Genomic DNA, 13,925 nt, shown 5'->3' on the forward strand with positions numbered 1-13,925 from the left:
CTGCAAACCTGACTCTGTGTGCCCCACATGTAGTTCTGTTGCCTCTTTATTGCACTTCAGTAGATGTGTAGCAGCCTGCTTGTTGCTGGAGACTCACCTTCTCTGAGGACAGGTCTAGCAAACAATGAATTCACTGCTGAGAGATCAAATTTGGCTGCTAGATTGCAGGTCAAAATGGATTCATCTGGGAGCACAATCAAAGTAGGCGCAGAGATGTGTATTTCCAGACAAACTCCATCCAGCAGTTGTCTGGCATGAAAGGATGAAGAATATTGTTTGAAGGTCCAAGTAAGCAACAGATAAGGGGTCTTCCTGTTCTTCTGGCTAAGCTCCATATAGAATGGGGCATATTCAGAAACAAACAGCAGTGCATGGATAAAGACCTGCTGGGCAGACAGGAAACAGAGAGTTGGAATAAAGGGTTCCATTTCAAAGTGGCTGACCTTGACCAGTGGGGTGCTGCAGTGTTCAGTGGGACCGCAGCTGTTCACAATATATGTTAAAGATTTGGATGAAGGAATTGAATGCCATATCTCCAAATTTGCAGATGACACTAAGCTGGGTGGCAGTGTGCTGTGAAGGGGATGCTAAGAGGCTGCAGGGTGAGTTGGACAGACTGTCTGAGTGGGCAAACACTTGGCAAATGCAATGTAATGTGGATAAATGTGAGGTTATCCACTTTGCTCATAAAAACAGGAAAGCAAATTATCTGAATAAGCTGGTGGCAGTTTAGGTGAGATGCAATGAGACCTGGTGTCATGGTGGAACAATCGCTGAAGGTTGGCATGCAGGTGCAGCAGGCAATGAGGAAAGCTAATGGTCTTCATTGTGAGAGGATTGGGGTATCAGAGTATGGATGTCTTGCTGCAGTTATACAGGGCCTTGGTGAGACCACACCTTGAATATTACTTTGGTCTTCTAGTCTGAGAAATGACATTCTTGTTATTGAAGGAGTGCAGCAAAGGTTCACAGGCTGATTCCCAGGATGGCAGGACTGACATACAAGGAAAGACTGAATCAATTGGGCTTGTATTTGCTCGAATTTGGAAGAATGAGGGAGGATCTCATAGAAACATATAAAATCCTGATGGCACTGGACAGGCCAGATGCAGGAAGATTGTTCTCAATATGGGCAAGTCTAGAACTAGGGGTCACAGTCTAAGAATAAGGGGTAAGCCATTCAGAACTGAGATGAGGAAGAATTTTTTTACTTAGTTGTGAACCTATGGAATTCTCTCCCACAGGATCCTGTTGGTACCAGGGTGGCTCAGTGGTTAGCACTACAGCCTCACAGTGCCAGGGACCCAGGTTCGATTCCTGCCTCTGGCGACTGTCTGTGTGGAGTTTGCGCATTCTCCCCGTGTCTGCATGGGTTTCCTCCCACAATCCAAAGGTGTGTAGGTCAGGTGGATTGGCCATGCTAAATTATCCATAGTGTTAGGTGCATAAGTCAGAGGGAGATGGGTCTGGGTGGGTTGTTCTTCGGAGGGTCGGTGTGGATTTGTTGTGCCAAAGGGCCTGTTTCCACACAGTAGGGAATCTATTTTAATCTAATCTAATCAGATATATTCAGGAGGGAAGTAGACATAGCCCTCGCAGCTAAAGGGATCAAGGGGTATAGGGAGAGGGTGGGAATGGGATACTAAGATTGCATGATCAGCCAGGATCGTATTGAATGGTAGCGGAGGCTTGAAGGGCCAATTGGCCTAATGCTACACCAATCTGCTGTTTCTGTGTTTCATTTTCAGCCTCTCCACCATCCTTATATTTGGCTGTGAAAGTCTGTCTGATCATGTTTTAATTCATAATTATATGTTTTGTAGTCTCACCCAAGTTCCAGGTACTAGTAGATCCAGAGATCAGGTACAAAAATGGGACAATGTGTATATGATTCACTAAGGTCAACTCTTCAAAGGTTGGGGGTGAGTTACAAAAATAGAACATGCTGGAAATGTTCCATAGTTCAGTCAGTGTCTGTTGGGAGGGAAATAGTAATTCAGGTTGATGGTCTCAATGTTAGAGCCATTGTAATGAAGTGTTGACTCTGTCTTTGTCCACACATATTGGCAGATGTGCTGAATATTTCCACCACTTTTTGTATTTACTTTAGATTGCCGGAACCTGCAGAACTTTGCATTTGTTTTAGGTTCAGAATATGTTGTCCAAGTGTCCTGGTCACAGCAAACATTATAATGGGAAATTATCTGTTTAGTGCTTCTGTTTGAGGAAATTTTTCCATAAGTGTCTACATTTTAAAAATGTTTCATTAGCTTCCCAATGCTTTAGAAACCCGTCATCATGAATGTTATGCCAGTGTGGGATTGTCTTTTCATACAATGATACTGTATCTGCCTGGGATGTTTGATGGAAACAGTATAGAGGGAGCTTTACTCTGGATCTAACCTCATGCTGTAGCTGTGCTGGTTTTGTTTGATAGCTACACTGTAGAAGGAGTTTTAAGCAACCTATCTGTACATGACATAATTAGTCCTGACATAGCATTTCCCACCCAAAGCATAACTTTATTTTTCCATGAATTTACATTGATTCACACACAAAAGGAGGGGGGGATTTGGAATGTTTGAAAAAGCTAAGGTGACCTTTAGTGAGTCCAAATCCACTGCTTACTTGTGAATTTGTGAAGAATCATTTGATTAAGATTTGCATTCATGTAGCTCCTTGTCCTCTGAATATCCCAAAGTGCTTCACAAGTACTGTATTCTACTTTGAAGTGTAGTCACTGCTATGCAGGCCTAGTCATGGAGGTTTGCTTTGATCGGGATGGTTTTCCCAACCTCTGTCGGATTTACAAATTAAAAATCTCACAACACCAGGTTATAGTCCAACAGGTTTAATTGGAAGCACACTAGCTTTCGGAGCGACGCTCCGTCATCAGGTGATAGTCACTGATGAAGGAGCGTCGCTCCGAAAGCTAGTGTGCTTCCAATTAAACCTGTTGAACTATAACCTGGTGTTGTGAGATTTTTAACTTTGTACACCCCAGTCCAACACCAGCATCTCCAAATCTGTAGGATTTAACCTAATCTGTTGTTTGTGCCTTGGCTGCGAGCTTGGCTATGGATTGTCCTCTGTGTTAAAATAAGCTGAGATGTAACCTTTGTGTTGAGGCCCGCAATGATTACTATGCATCAGCTATCAAAGCAGTCGATAATTGTGAAGAAAGAAGTGGAGTTCTGACAGGTAGGGAATTGTGCGCATTGCATTTGTACTTGACGGATTCTCTTTTAATTTGCTGCAATTTTGACCTCTGATTCTGTTGCAGGAACTCTGTGTGTCAGGTGTTATTGTTGTGCTGTGGGATTGGAGTCATGATGCTGGTCTCTGCTATTGTTTAACTGAGGCCCTGGATTATCCTGGATCAGTAGGCTGTTTCAGTATCACCGAGGGAAAGGTAACTTGCAGCCAGCTTTCTTCAGGCCATTGATCAGCAAAATGAACTACTGTACCATTGTCGTTCCTCCCCCACCCCATGTCTCCTGGAAACTGAGTTTGGTCACGGAGACTTGCTAAATGACTCGTAACCGGCAGTAAAATGCTGAACCAAAGAAAATTGCAATAAGCCAGATGTTGCACAACTAGGAACAGCCACTACATAAATTGATGGTGCTTCACTGTCAGACAGCGAACTCCTCAGCTTACGTTATGAGTCAAGTTGTTGCTTTGTTATAAGTGCTCAGCCATGTTGATTTCCAGATTTGCACAGACTGGCCCTTACATCACACTTTTTATTCAAAAGTAGCATAGGAAATGTTGACAGGTGAACCTTGCCAATTGCTGTTACATTGTTAACATGAGATTGTAATCTGGAGTTTGCCATTGCTTTTTGACACAGGTCAGACATCAATAGTTAAAAGCACTGTGATGCTGCAGTAAATACTGTTGCTGCAGTGCTTCCACTTAGATGGGTCTGCCCGAATCTATGCCCTGCCAAAGTCAAAAATCCAAAGTCAGTGTGGACGTGTACTGGAGTCGACAGGGGTCAGTAAGCTCCCCCAGAACAAAATCATCAATAATAGTTGTCATTTTGTCCTGATAACATCAGGATTAATGACTCCCTTTTCAATTATATTACTAGAATGTAAACAGCAATAAACCCAAGAGGAACTGACTCGAACCGACTCAATTTCCCACTGGCTCTCTCCAAATACCCCCCCAAAAGCTATCAGTTTGCCGTATATCCCCCGATCTCGTTTGCCAAACATTGTCTAGTTTCCTTGATCTTGTTCGCAAACACTATCTGTCAGGCCATCTTGACTCTAATTGCCAAACACTGTGTGTCTGACCCCCTCGATCCTATTCCCCAAACACTGTCTGACCCCTTCAATCCTGTTCCCCAAAAACTGTCTGTCTAATCCCCTCGATATTAGTCTTCAAACACTACACACCTGACCCCCCCCCAATCCTATTTCCCATACATTATCTGAGTCTCTCGATTGTGTGTCTGTCATATCCTACTTGCCAAATTATTACTTGTCACCAAGATTTCTACACTTCTTGTAATTAGATTGCACATGACATATGATAATAGTATTTGCGGCGGTTAGATAGCAAAACCAAAAGCAATGTGCAGTTTCCCAGATCATTTGGGGTTTACAACCATAACTATGCTTTTGGTGTGTGGCATCTGCCCATTTACTACAGTGCAATAACTATGCCATCTGCAAAATCAAACCTTTTTGCTCGGCACTGCCATACTAATGGAATCAGTTACTGTGTTAGGAAGTAAAGACATTCCTCAGTCTGTGTGCTCAGATGAGGGCTATGGACCGACTGTTAGTACCAGCTGTTAGTGTTATTGGTGCTGTCTGCTCCAGTGTGAGGCTGTTGCTCATTGCACGCGACTGAGATCTTCAGCACCTCACAGCTATATACAGACCTAGCGATAAAATGAAGCTCTCTGCACTTTCTCCTATCTCCAGGCACAGATTTTATTTTCCTCATTCTTTTTAAAAAATTTTATGTATTTTCATTTTACTTGTAAATATTTAGCATGAAATATTTAATAAAATATGCATATTCAGTTTGTCATGTATGTGTGTCTGATTTAAACCCAGAGCTGAAAGATCAAAGCTCATGCATGGGGAGATTCAACCCCTCTAGATTTTGATGTTAGTGTCTGTGTGCAGTTTGTCAGTATTTCAGTTGCCAGATTGAATTGGCCTTATGTACATACCCAGACAGAGCCAAGACAGATTTGAGTACAGTGAGACTGGTGTGCATTACCCCTTATGCCTTTCAGTCTTGGACTCCTGGTTTATTGTGACCTCAGCCACAGCTGTAGATTGATTCCCATCCACATTGTATATGGAGACCCTGGGTCTCAAGACTTGTACTGTACAGTAAGCGAACCTGGAGCTCTTTACCGGTCTCTGCAAGTGCTGCATTTAAAGCACCAGCATGAACTATGTTCCCACTTCCTTTTAAGCCAGTGAATAAACTTCAACAGCGTTTCAATGACCATATGACAATCCTGGAATCATGTATAATAATTATCTACATGTTATCTTTACAATTGTTTTCATTCTTGAAGTTTTATTTACTGAAGTTTCCCGTCATCTACCTCTGTTCAGCCTCAACTGGAGAACTACATCCAGCTCAGGGCACCATATTTTATAACAGCTTCACATCCTGCCTAGAGCATATAGAAAAGGTTCATGAAGCACAACAATGAGAAACTTCAGTAAATTGGAGGAGCTGGGGCTACTTTGCTTGAGGGACACAGGCCAAACGCAGAAAATTGGGACTCTTCAATTTATGAAACCTGGTCAGCATGGAGAATTGGAGTCGAAGGGCCTGTTTCCATGCTGTATATGTCTATAACTCTATAACCGAATGATAAGAGGAGATTTGATGGAGGCTTTTAAAATCATGAGGACTTTGACAAGATAAATCGGGAGAAACTCATCCCAATGATGGAGAAATGAAGAATAATGTACAAAAGACTTAAAACAGTGGCGACATGAGGAATAACATTTTCTCACAAGTATTTGAGATTTGGATGCATTTCCTAAGAGTGTGGCCAAGGTAGATTTCATTCAGACCTTTTAGAAGGAACTGGGTAATGATATAAAAAGGAAGAAAATGCAGGTCTGTGTGGAGAAGGTGGTGACAAGTTTGTTTTAATAAAGCTCAGGATGATGTATGTTTTATTAACCACTATCTCACTGCCCTAGTACCTTCATTAATTTGTGCATATATACACCCAGGATCCTCTGCTCTTGCAGTCCCTTTTGGCTTACACCAGGCAATGTATTGTACTTTTTAATTGTTCCTTAGCTTCAGCTGATTAAATTCTACTCCCTAACCCCTTTGGGACTTCCTCCTACTCTTTTCAGCATGGTGATATTCTCTTTAATCAACACTGTCATCCTGTCCTGCTACCTTTCCTGAACACTTTATATTCAAGAACACACTGTGGTCCTATCCTTGGTTGAGTTGGGTCTCTGTTAAGCCACAACACCACCTATAACCCACCAATTGTATTGAAATGCACTCTGTACACTCATTTACATTCTTACTAACTCCAATTTAAACTTTATTACATCTCGTTTACTTTCAACACCTTAGTATTTCTTATTCTATCTCCCAGTATTCTTTGCACTTGGTATTCCTCTCAAATGTTACATCTTTGTTCCTAAATACAGCCTCATTCCTTGTGGGACAATTGTGCTGTTGAGGAGGGTTTAAACTAGTGATTCAAAGGGGGCACAAAAGATCTAATGGCATATTTTGAAGACCAGGACAGTTCTCCCACATATCCCAGCCAATCTTTATCCCTCAATCAAGATCAAATAAATATCTGGTTGTTATTACATGGCTATTTATGGGAACTTGTGCACAAACGGGCTGCTCTGTTTTCTGTGTTACAACAGTGGACTGCATTTAAATGTCCCTCATGAGCTGTAAGGTGCTATGGTCATGAAGGGTATTATGTAAATATACGCTACTTTATAAATTGAGGAATCATGTTGAAGAGAATCATGTACTGCTGAAGCTTTTCATCCTGTACTTATCAGGACAGTTACAAGAATCCTAAATTTCAAATACAAAGGAACCTTGATTTACCCAAACGAGATGGGAGGGCACTATTTCATTCGGATAATTGATTATTTGGTTAATTGATTTCCTCTGGGGCTCGGAGTTGTATGTGAAGTCTGCTCCCTGTTCAGGAGACTAGGCAAAAGCACACTGTGCGCAAGACCCCGCCCACCCCCACTGTTTGCCCGCCCCAACCTTATCCACTCTCCCCCGTCTGCTCCCCCGCCCGCCCCCAACCCCACACCCCAATCTATCCATCCCCACCCACCATCCGCGTCCCTGTTCCCTGAACCCCTCTTTACTCCCCCCCCCCCCCCCCCCCCCAAAATCCCCGGCAGCTGGACTGTTACACCAACAGTAAGACTGCTCCTGCCTTTGTAGGGTAAGTTTCCAAATAGCGCGTGCATGCGTGCACACACAAGCACACACAACGTTTTGATAAGTTCCACCTCTGCCCTGTACAGAACAGTGTTGGAGAGATTATCTGGGGAAGGAGGGGTTTAGGGTAGACCCCTGTATAGAACTCTAGAGAAAGGGTGGGGGTGGGAAGAGAGAGAGAGAGAGTGCGAGAGGTCAGTCATTTAGAAACGGTGTGTGGACTGTCCAGGACTGTTCTCAGCAGCATTTCAGTTTGTAATCATTGTACCTGTAAACAAAAGACGCAATCAGGGTTGAAACAGTCTTTAATGTACTGTTTCTATCGGGACTTGAGATCCCCTTCAGATAATCTGATATTCGAATAATTGATATTCGGATAATCAAGTTTCCTTTGCAGTCACAATACTGAAGGGGAAAAAGATGCTGCAGATTGGGGTTGGCCAATGCATTATAATAGAGAAAGCAGTAGAGACTATAAATTTCCCAAACTTCTGATTAAAAAAAAATGTAAGACTTGAACATATTCCTTTGGTTTGCAGAGGATTGCCCTTGATGTATAAATGAACACAATCTCTAGCAATCTTAAATAAGTCAATAGTCAGAAGTTAATTGATCATATTAAGTTTGTTAGTGTAGCTATTAGCACACAGAGTCAAAAGGTGTGGCACTGGAAAAGCACAGCAGGTCAGGCTGCATTTGAGGAGCAGGAGAGTCAACATTTCGGGCATAAGCCCTTCATCAGAAATGTGACTGTGGAGGGCTTGTGCCGAAACATAGATTCTCCTGCTCCTTGGATGCTGCCAGACCTGCTGTGCTTTTCCAGCACCACAGTTTTTGACTCTGATCTCCAGCATCTGCAGTTTTCACTTTCTCTCAGTAGCTATTAGCACACTCTGGATTATTCAGCAAGTGCTGTCCAATTGCAGATTTTGTTTTACAAGCCTGAGCTATACTGTTTGTACTACATTGTATGTACACTGTCAATTAAAAACAACTAAAGGAACAAGTTGCCTAATTCGATTTACCAACTGAACATAGACCAAAGAAAATTAAAGCACAAGAGCAGGCTTTCCGGCCCTCCAGGCCTGTGTCAATCCTGATCCTCTGTCTATACCTGTCACCTATTCTCTAAGGATCTGTATCCTTCTGCTCCCTGCCCATTCATGTATCTGTCTAGATTCATCTTAAATGACACTATTTTGCTCACCTCTACCACCTCCACTGGTAACACGTTCCAGGTACCCACCACCCTCTGCGTAAAGAACTTTCCACGAATATCTCCCTTAAATGTTTCCCCCCTCACCTTGAATTTGTGACCCCCCCCCCCCCCAGTAATTGAGTTTCTTGCTCTCCACCCTGTCGATACCTCTCATTGATAAGCCCATTTTCTTCCAAATGGGAAAAGAACTTATCTCTCAGTATCTTCTCCAGCAGCTTCCCTATCACTGACGTCAGTCTCACCGGTCTATAATTATCTGGATTATCCTTGCTATCCTTCTTAAACAAGGGGATAACATTAGCAATTCTCCAATCCTCTGGGACCTCATCCATGCTCAAGGATGCTGCAAAGAAATCTGTTAAGGCACCAGCTATTTGCTGTCTCATTTCCCTCTGTAACCTGGGATGCGTCCCATCTGAACCTGGGGAATTACCTTTTAGAATACCCAACACATCCTCACTCCTTATGCTGACTTGACCTAGAGTAATCAAAGATCTAACACTAATCTCAGCATCTGTCATGTCCCTCTCCCCAATGAATACCGATGCAAAGTACTCGCTAAGAATCTCATCCATTTTCTCTGACTCCACGCATAACTTTCCTCCTTTGTCCTTGAGTGCCAACGCTTTCTCTAGTTACTCTCTTGCTCCTTATATACGAATAAAAGAACAAGACATTACAGCTCAGGAACAGGCCTTCGGCCCTCCAAGCCTGTGCCGATCCATATCCTCTAAATCTGCCATCTATTTCCTGAGGATCTGTATCCCTTTGCTCCCTTTGGGATCTTCCGTAACCCTGTATTCTAAAGATATTTCATGACCCCTTTTAGCCCTCTTAATTCCTCATTTTACTTTCCCAATATTATTCCAAAGCTTTGTCTGTTTTCAGTCGCCTAGACCTTACGGATGCTTCCTTTGTTCTCTCAGCTAGTCTCACATTTTACCCTGTCATGCATGGTTCCCTAATCTTGCCACGTTTATCCCAAATTTTAACAGGGACATGTCTGTCCTGCACTCTAATCCATCTCTCTTTAAAAGCCTCCCACATATCAAATGTGGATTTACCCTCAAACAGTTGCTCCCAATCCACATTCCCCACCACCTGCTTAATTTTGCTAGAGTTGGCCTTCCCACTATTTAGCAACCTTCCTTTAGCACCACTCTCATCTTTGTCCACGAGTATTCTAAAACTTACTGAGTTATATGGTCTGTCTACCTGGCATCACACCAGTAATGTATTCAAACTTTGTACCATTTTTGAGTTACCTGGGAGCTTGGGCAGCTGGGCCAGTATTTGTTCCCTGCCAGCTTCTCTGCAGTAGTGACTTGGCCAATTAGCTTTGGCTTGTCAACCATTCAACCTTAAAGTATAGATTGTTATGTTTGGTTGAAATTTGGTATTCTTGCATTAGTTCTGTTGAGTGCAAGATGAAAAGTCCCAGCAACATGTCCATTTTTCAGTAATGCTTATATACAGCAACAAAACACAGACATCTGGTGCCATGGCACACTTATAGAAGAACCTATAGAACCTGTCTCCCACATCCCTCTCTCCCACCACCACCTCTCTTACTGTGTCTCTCTCTCGCTCTCTCTCTCTCACACACATCCCCTCATTCTCCCCCACATCCCTGCCTCTCGCTCTTCCTCCCTCTTTCTCACACTCCCTCCCAAGCGCTCTCCTTATCCCACATTCCCTCTCTACCCCACATGTCATGTCTCTTGCTGCCCCTCCATCCCCCTCTCACTCCCTACCCCTCTATCCCTCCCTCCCTCTCACATTACCTCTCTCCAAAATTTCTCTCTCTCCCAAATTCCCATTCTCTCTCTCCCTCTCTCCAAAATCCTGCTCTCTCCCACAATCTCTTCCTCTCCATCCATCTCCCACATTCCCTCTCCCACATTCATTCTCCCCCCCGCCCTCCCTCTCCCACACATTCCTCTCTCTCCCTAGTTCAATCCCACATTCCCCCCTTACCTCTCTCTCTCTCTCTCTCCCTCTATCCCTCCCACATTCCTTTTCTCCCACCCTCTCCCACATTCCCTCTTTCTCAATCCTTCCCTCTCTCCACATTCCTTGCTCTCCCACATTACGTCTCTCTCCCTCGCGCTCTCCTACATTCACTCACTCTCCCTCCTGTCTCCCACACCCCCCTCCCACATTCCCTCTGTCTCTCCCTAGCTCTTTCCCACATTCCCTCTCTCTCTCTCTCCCCCACATTCCTTCCCTCCCTTCCTCTCTCTCCCACCCTCACTCCCACATTCCTTCTCTCCCCCTCCCGCTTTCCCACATACCCTCTCTCCCTCTCTATTACTCCCTCTCTCCCACATGCCCTCATTCTCCCTCCCTAGCTATTTCTCACTCCCTCTGTCTCTCTCCCACATTCCCCCTCTCCCACATTTCTTCTCTCTCCCAAATTCCTTCTCTCCCTCACTCTCTCTCACATTCCCTCCCTCTCCCTCCCTCTCTCCAATATTCCCTCACTCTCCCACATTCCTTCTCTCCCACCCTCTCTCCTGCAATTCCCCTCTCTGTCTCCTGCATTCTCTTTCTCTGTCCCACATTCCCCCCTCTCATATTCTCTTTCTCTCTCACCCTCCCTCTCTCCCACATGCCCTCTCTCTCCCCTACTCCTCCCTCTGTCTGCCACCCTCTCACATTCCACTCCCTCTTTCTCTCCCTCCCTCTCTCCCACATTCCCTCTCTTCCTCCCTATCTATTAATTTTCCCTCTTTCTCCCTCGTTCTCTCCCACATTCCTTCTAACATAGAATGTTACAGCACAGCACAGTACAGGCCCTTCGGCCCTTGATGTTGCGCCGACCTGTGAAATTAATCTGATACCTATCTAACCTACACCGTTCCATTATTATCCATATGTATGTGCAATGACCATTTAAATGCCCTTAACATCAGTGAGTCTACTACTGTTGTAGGGAGGCCGTTACATGCCTCTACTACTCTGAGTAAAGAAACTACCCCGATACCTGTCCTAAATCTATCACCCTTAAATTTAAAGTTCTGTCCCCTCGTGTTCACCTTCTGAGGAAAAAGGCTCTCACTGTCTACCCTATCTAACCCTCTGCTTATCTTATACGTCTCAATTAAGTCACCTCTCAACCACCTTCTCTCTAACGAAAACAGCCTCAAGTCCCTCAGCCTTTCCTCGTAAGACCTACCTTCCATACCAGGCAACATCCTAGTAAATCTCCTCTGAATCCTTTCTAAAGCTTCCACATCCTTCCTATAAATGTGGTGACCAGAACTGCATGCAATATTCCAGGTACAGCCTTACCTATGTCTTGTATAGCTGAAGCATGGCCTCATGGCTCCAAAACTCAATCCCCCTACTAATAAACGCCAACACACCATATGCATTCTTAACAACCCTATCAACCTGGGTGGCAACTTTCAGGGCTTTATGCGCTAGGACATCAAGATCTCTCTGCTCAATATACACTGCCAAGAAGTTTACCATTAGCCCAGTACTGTGTATTCCTGTTACTTATGAAATGAACTACCTCACACTTTTCTGCATTAAACTCCATTTGCCACTTCTCAGCCCAGCTCTGCATCTTATCTATATCCCTCTGTAACCCACAACATCCTTCGGCACTATCCACAACTCTGCCAACCAGCAGTGTCATCTGCAAATTTACTAACCCATCCTTCTATACCCACATCCTAACCATTTTTAAAAATGACACACAGCAGTGGCCCCAACACCGATGCTTGTGGCACACTACTGGTAACTGAGTTCCAGCAGCAACCACCGCCCTCTGTCGTCTTTCAGTTAGCCAATTTCTGATCCAAACTGCTAAATCACCCTCAATCCCATGCCCCCGTATTTTGTGCAAAGTCTACTGTGGGGAACCTTATCAAACGCCTTACTGAAGTACACCACATCAACCGCTTTACCCTCATCCACCTGTTTTGTCCCCTTCTCAAAGAACTCTGTAAGGTTAGTGAGACATGACCTGCCCTTCACAAAACCGTGTTGACGATCCCTAATCAAATTATTCCTTTCCAGGTGATTATGAATCCTATCTGTTATAACCTTTTCCAACACCTTATCCACAGCCGAAGTAAGGCTCAGTTCTGTTCCTCCTTTTCTCTCCCTCTATCCCACGTTCTGTCTCTTGTGCTCTCTCCCCTGCATTTCTAACATCCTTCATTCTCTCTCTTCCCACCACATATCCTCTCTCTCCCTTACTGTATCCCATATTCCGCCTCCCTCTCTCCCACATCCCATCCCACCCTCTCTCTTCCAGCCTGCCATATTTCATGTCTCCCCCATTTTCCCATTTCTCCCACATCCCCTCACTCCCTCCCTGTTTCCCACATTCCTTCCCTCTCTCCCACATTCCCCCTCTTTTAATCTACTTCATACATTTCCTCTTCCTCCCTCAGTCTCTCTTCCCCCATTCTGTCTGCCTCCCTTTCCCTCTCTCTCACACATTCCCTCTCTGCCACCTCTCAATCCCTCCCTCTTTCTCCCCATTTTCCCTCCAACCTTACCCCTCACTCATATTCCCCCACAATCCTCCTCCCACATTCTCTCTTCCTCCCTCCCTCTCTCCCACATTCCTTCTCTCCACCCTAATTCCCACATTCCTTCTCTCCACCCTAATTCCCACATTCTCTCCCTCTATCCCTCCTCTCCCACACCCTCTATCCTTTCCTCTCTTCCACATATTCTCTCTCTCCCCTCTCTCCCACATTTCTTCCCTCCCTCCCGTCCATGTTTCATCTCTCCCTGCCTCTCTACAACATTCCATCTCTCCCACATTCCAGCTCCTTCTCGTATTCCCCCTCTCTAACACTTCCCACTCCCACATTCACTTTCTCTCCCATTCTCCCATATTCCCTCTCTTCCGTAGCTGTTTCCCACATTCCCCTCTCTGCCACCCTTCTCTACCATATTCCCTCCCTCTCTCGTATATTCCTTGTCTACCTCCCTCTCCAACATTCCTTCTCTCTCTCACATTCCTTTTCTCGCTCGTGCTCTCCCACATTCCCCCTCTCCCACTCCCTCTCTCTCCCTAGCTCTCTTCCACAATTCCTCTCTCTCCATCACACTGACTCTCTCTACCTCCCGCTCTTCTACATTCCTTCTCTCCCGCATTTCCGCCATCTCCCTTTCTCATACTCTCCCACATTCTTTCTCTCGCAACTTCTATTCCTCCCTCGCAGCTCAGAAAAGATTTACCAGGATGTTGCCAGGGTTGGAGGGTTTGAGCTATAGGGAGAGGCTGAATAGGCTGGGGCTG

The 13,925-nt window shown here is 44.7% G+C and overlaps 1 protein-coding gene across 2 annotated transcripts in view; it reads left to right on the top strand.

Annotated features, from left to right (window-relative positions):
* The window catches only part of slc39a13 (solute carrier family 39 member 13), a 63,110-nt gene extending 58,061 nt beyond the window's left edge, over positions 1-5,049 (top strand). For both annotated transcript variants that reach the window (XM_087996819.1, XM_087996820.1), the window contains one exon: positions 3,284-5,049. In XM_087996819.1, the coding sequence (XP_087852945.1) occupies positions 3,284-3,356 (73 nt within the window). In that variant the 3' untranslated portion in view covers positions 3,357-5,049. The remainder of the gene's footprint in view (positions 1-3,283) is intronic.
* Positions 5,050-13,925: the final 8,876 nt, after the last annotated feature.

This window comes from Chiloscyllium plagiosum, unplaced genomic scaffold (assembly GCF_037043375.1).
Source record: "Chiloscyllium plagiosum isolate Xiang-an unplaced genomic scaffold, Cpla_swu_hap1 HiC_scaffold_18, whole genome shotgun sequence".
Classification (NCBI taxonomy): domain Eukaryota; kingdom Metazoa; phylum Chordata; class Chondrichthyes; order Orectolobiformes; family Hemiscylliidae; genus Chiloscyllium; species Chiloscyllium plagiosum.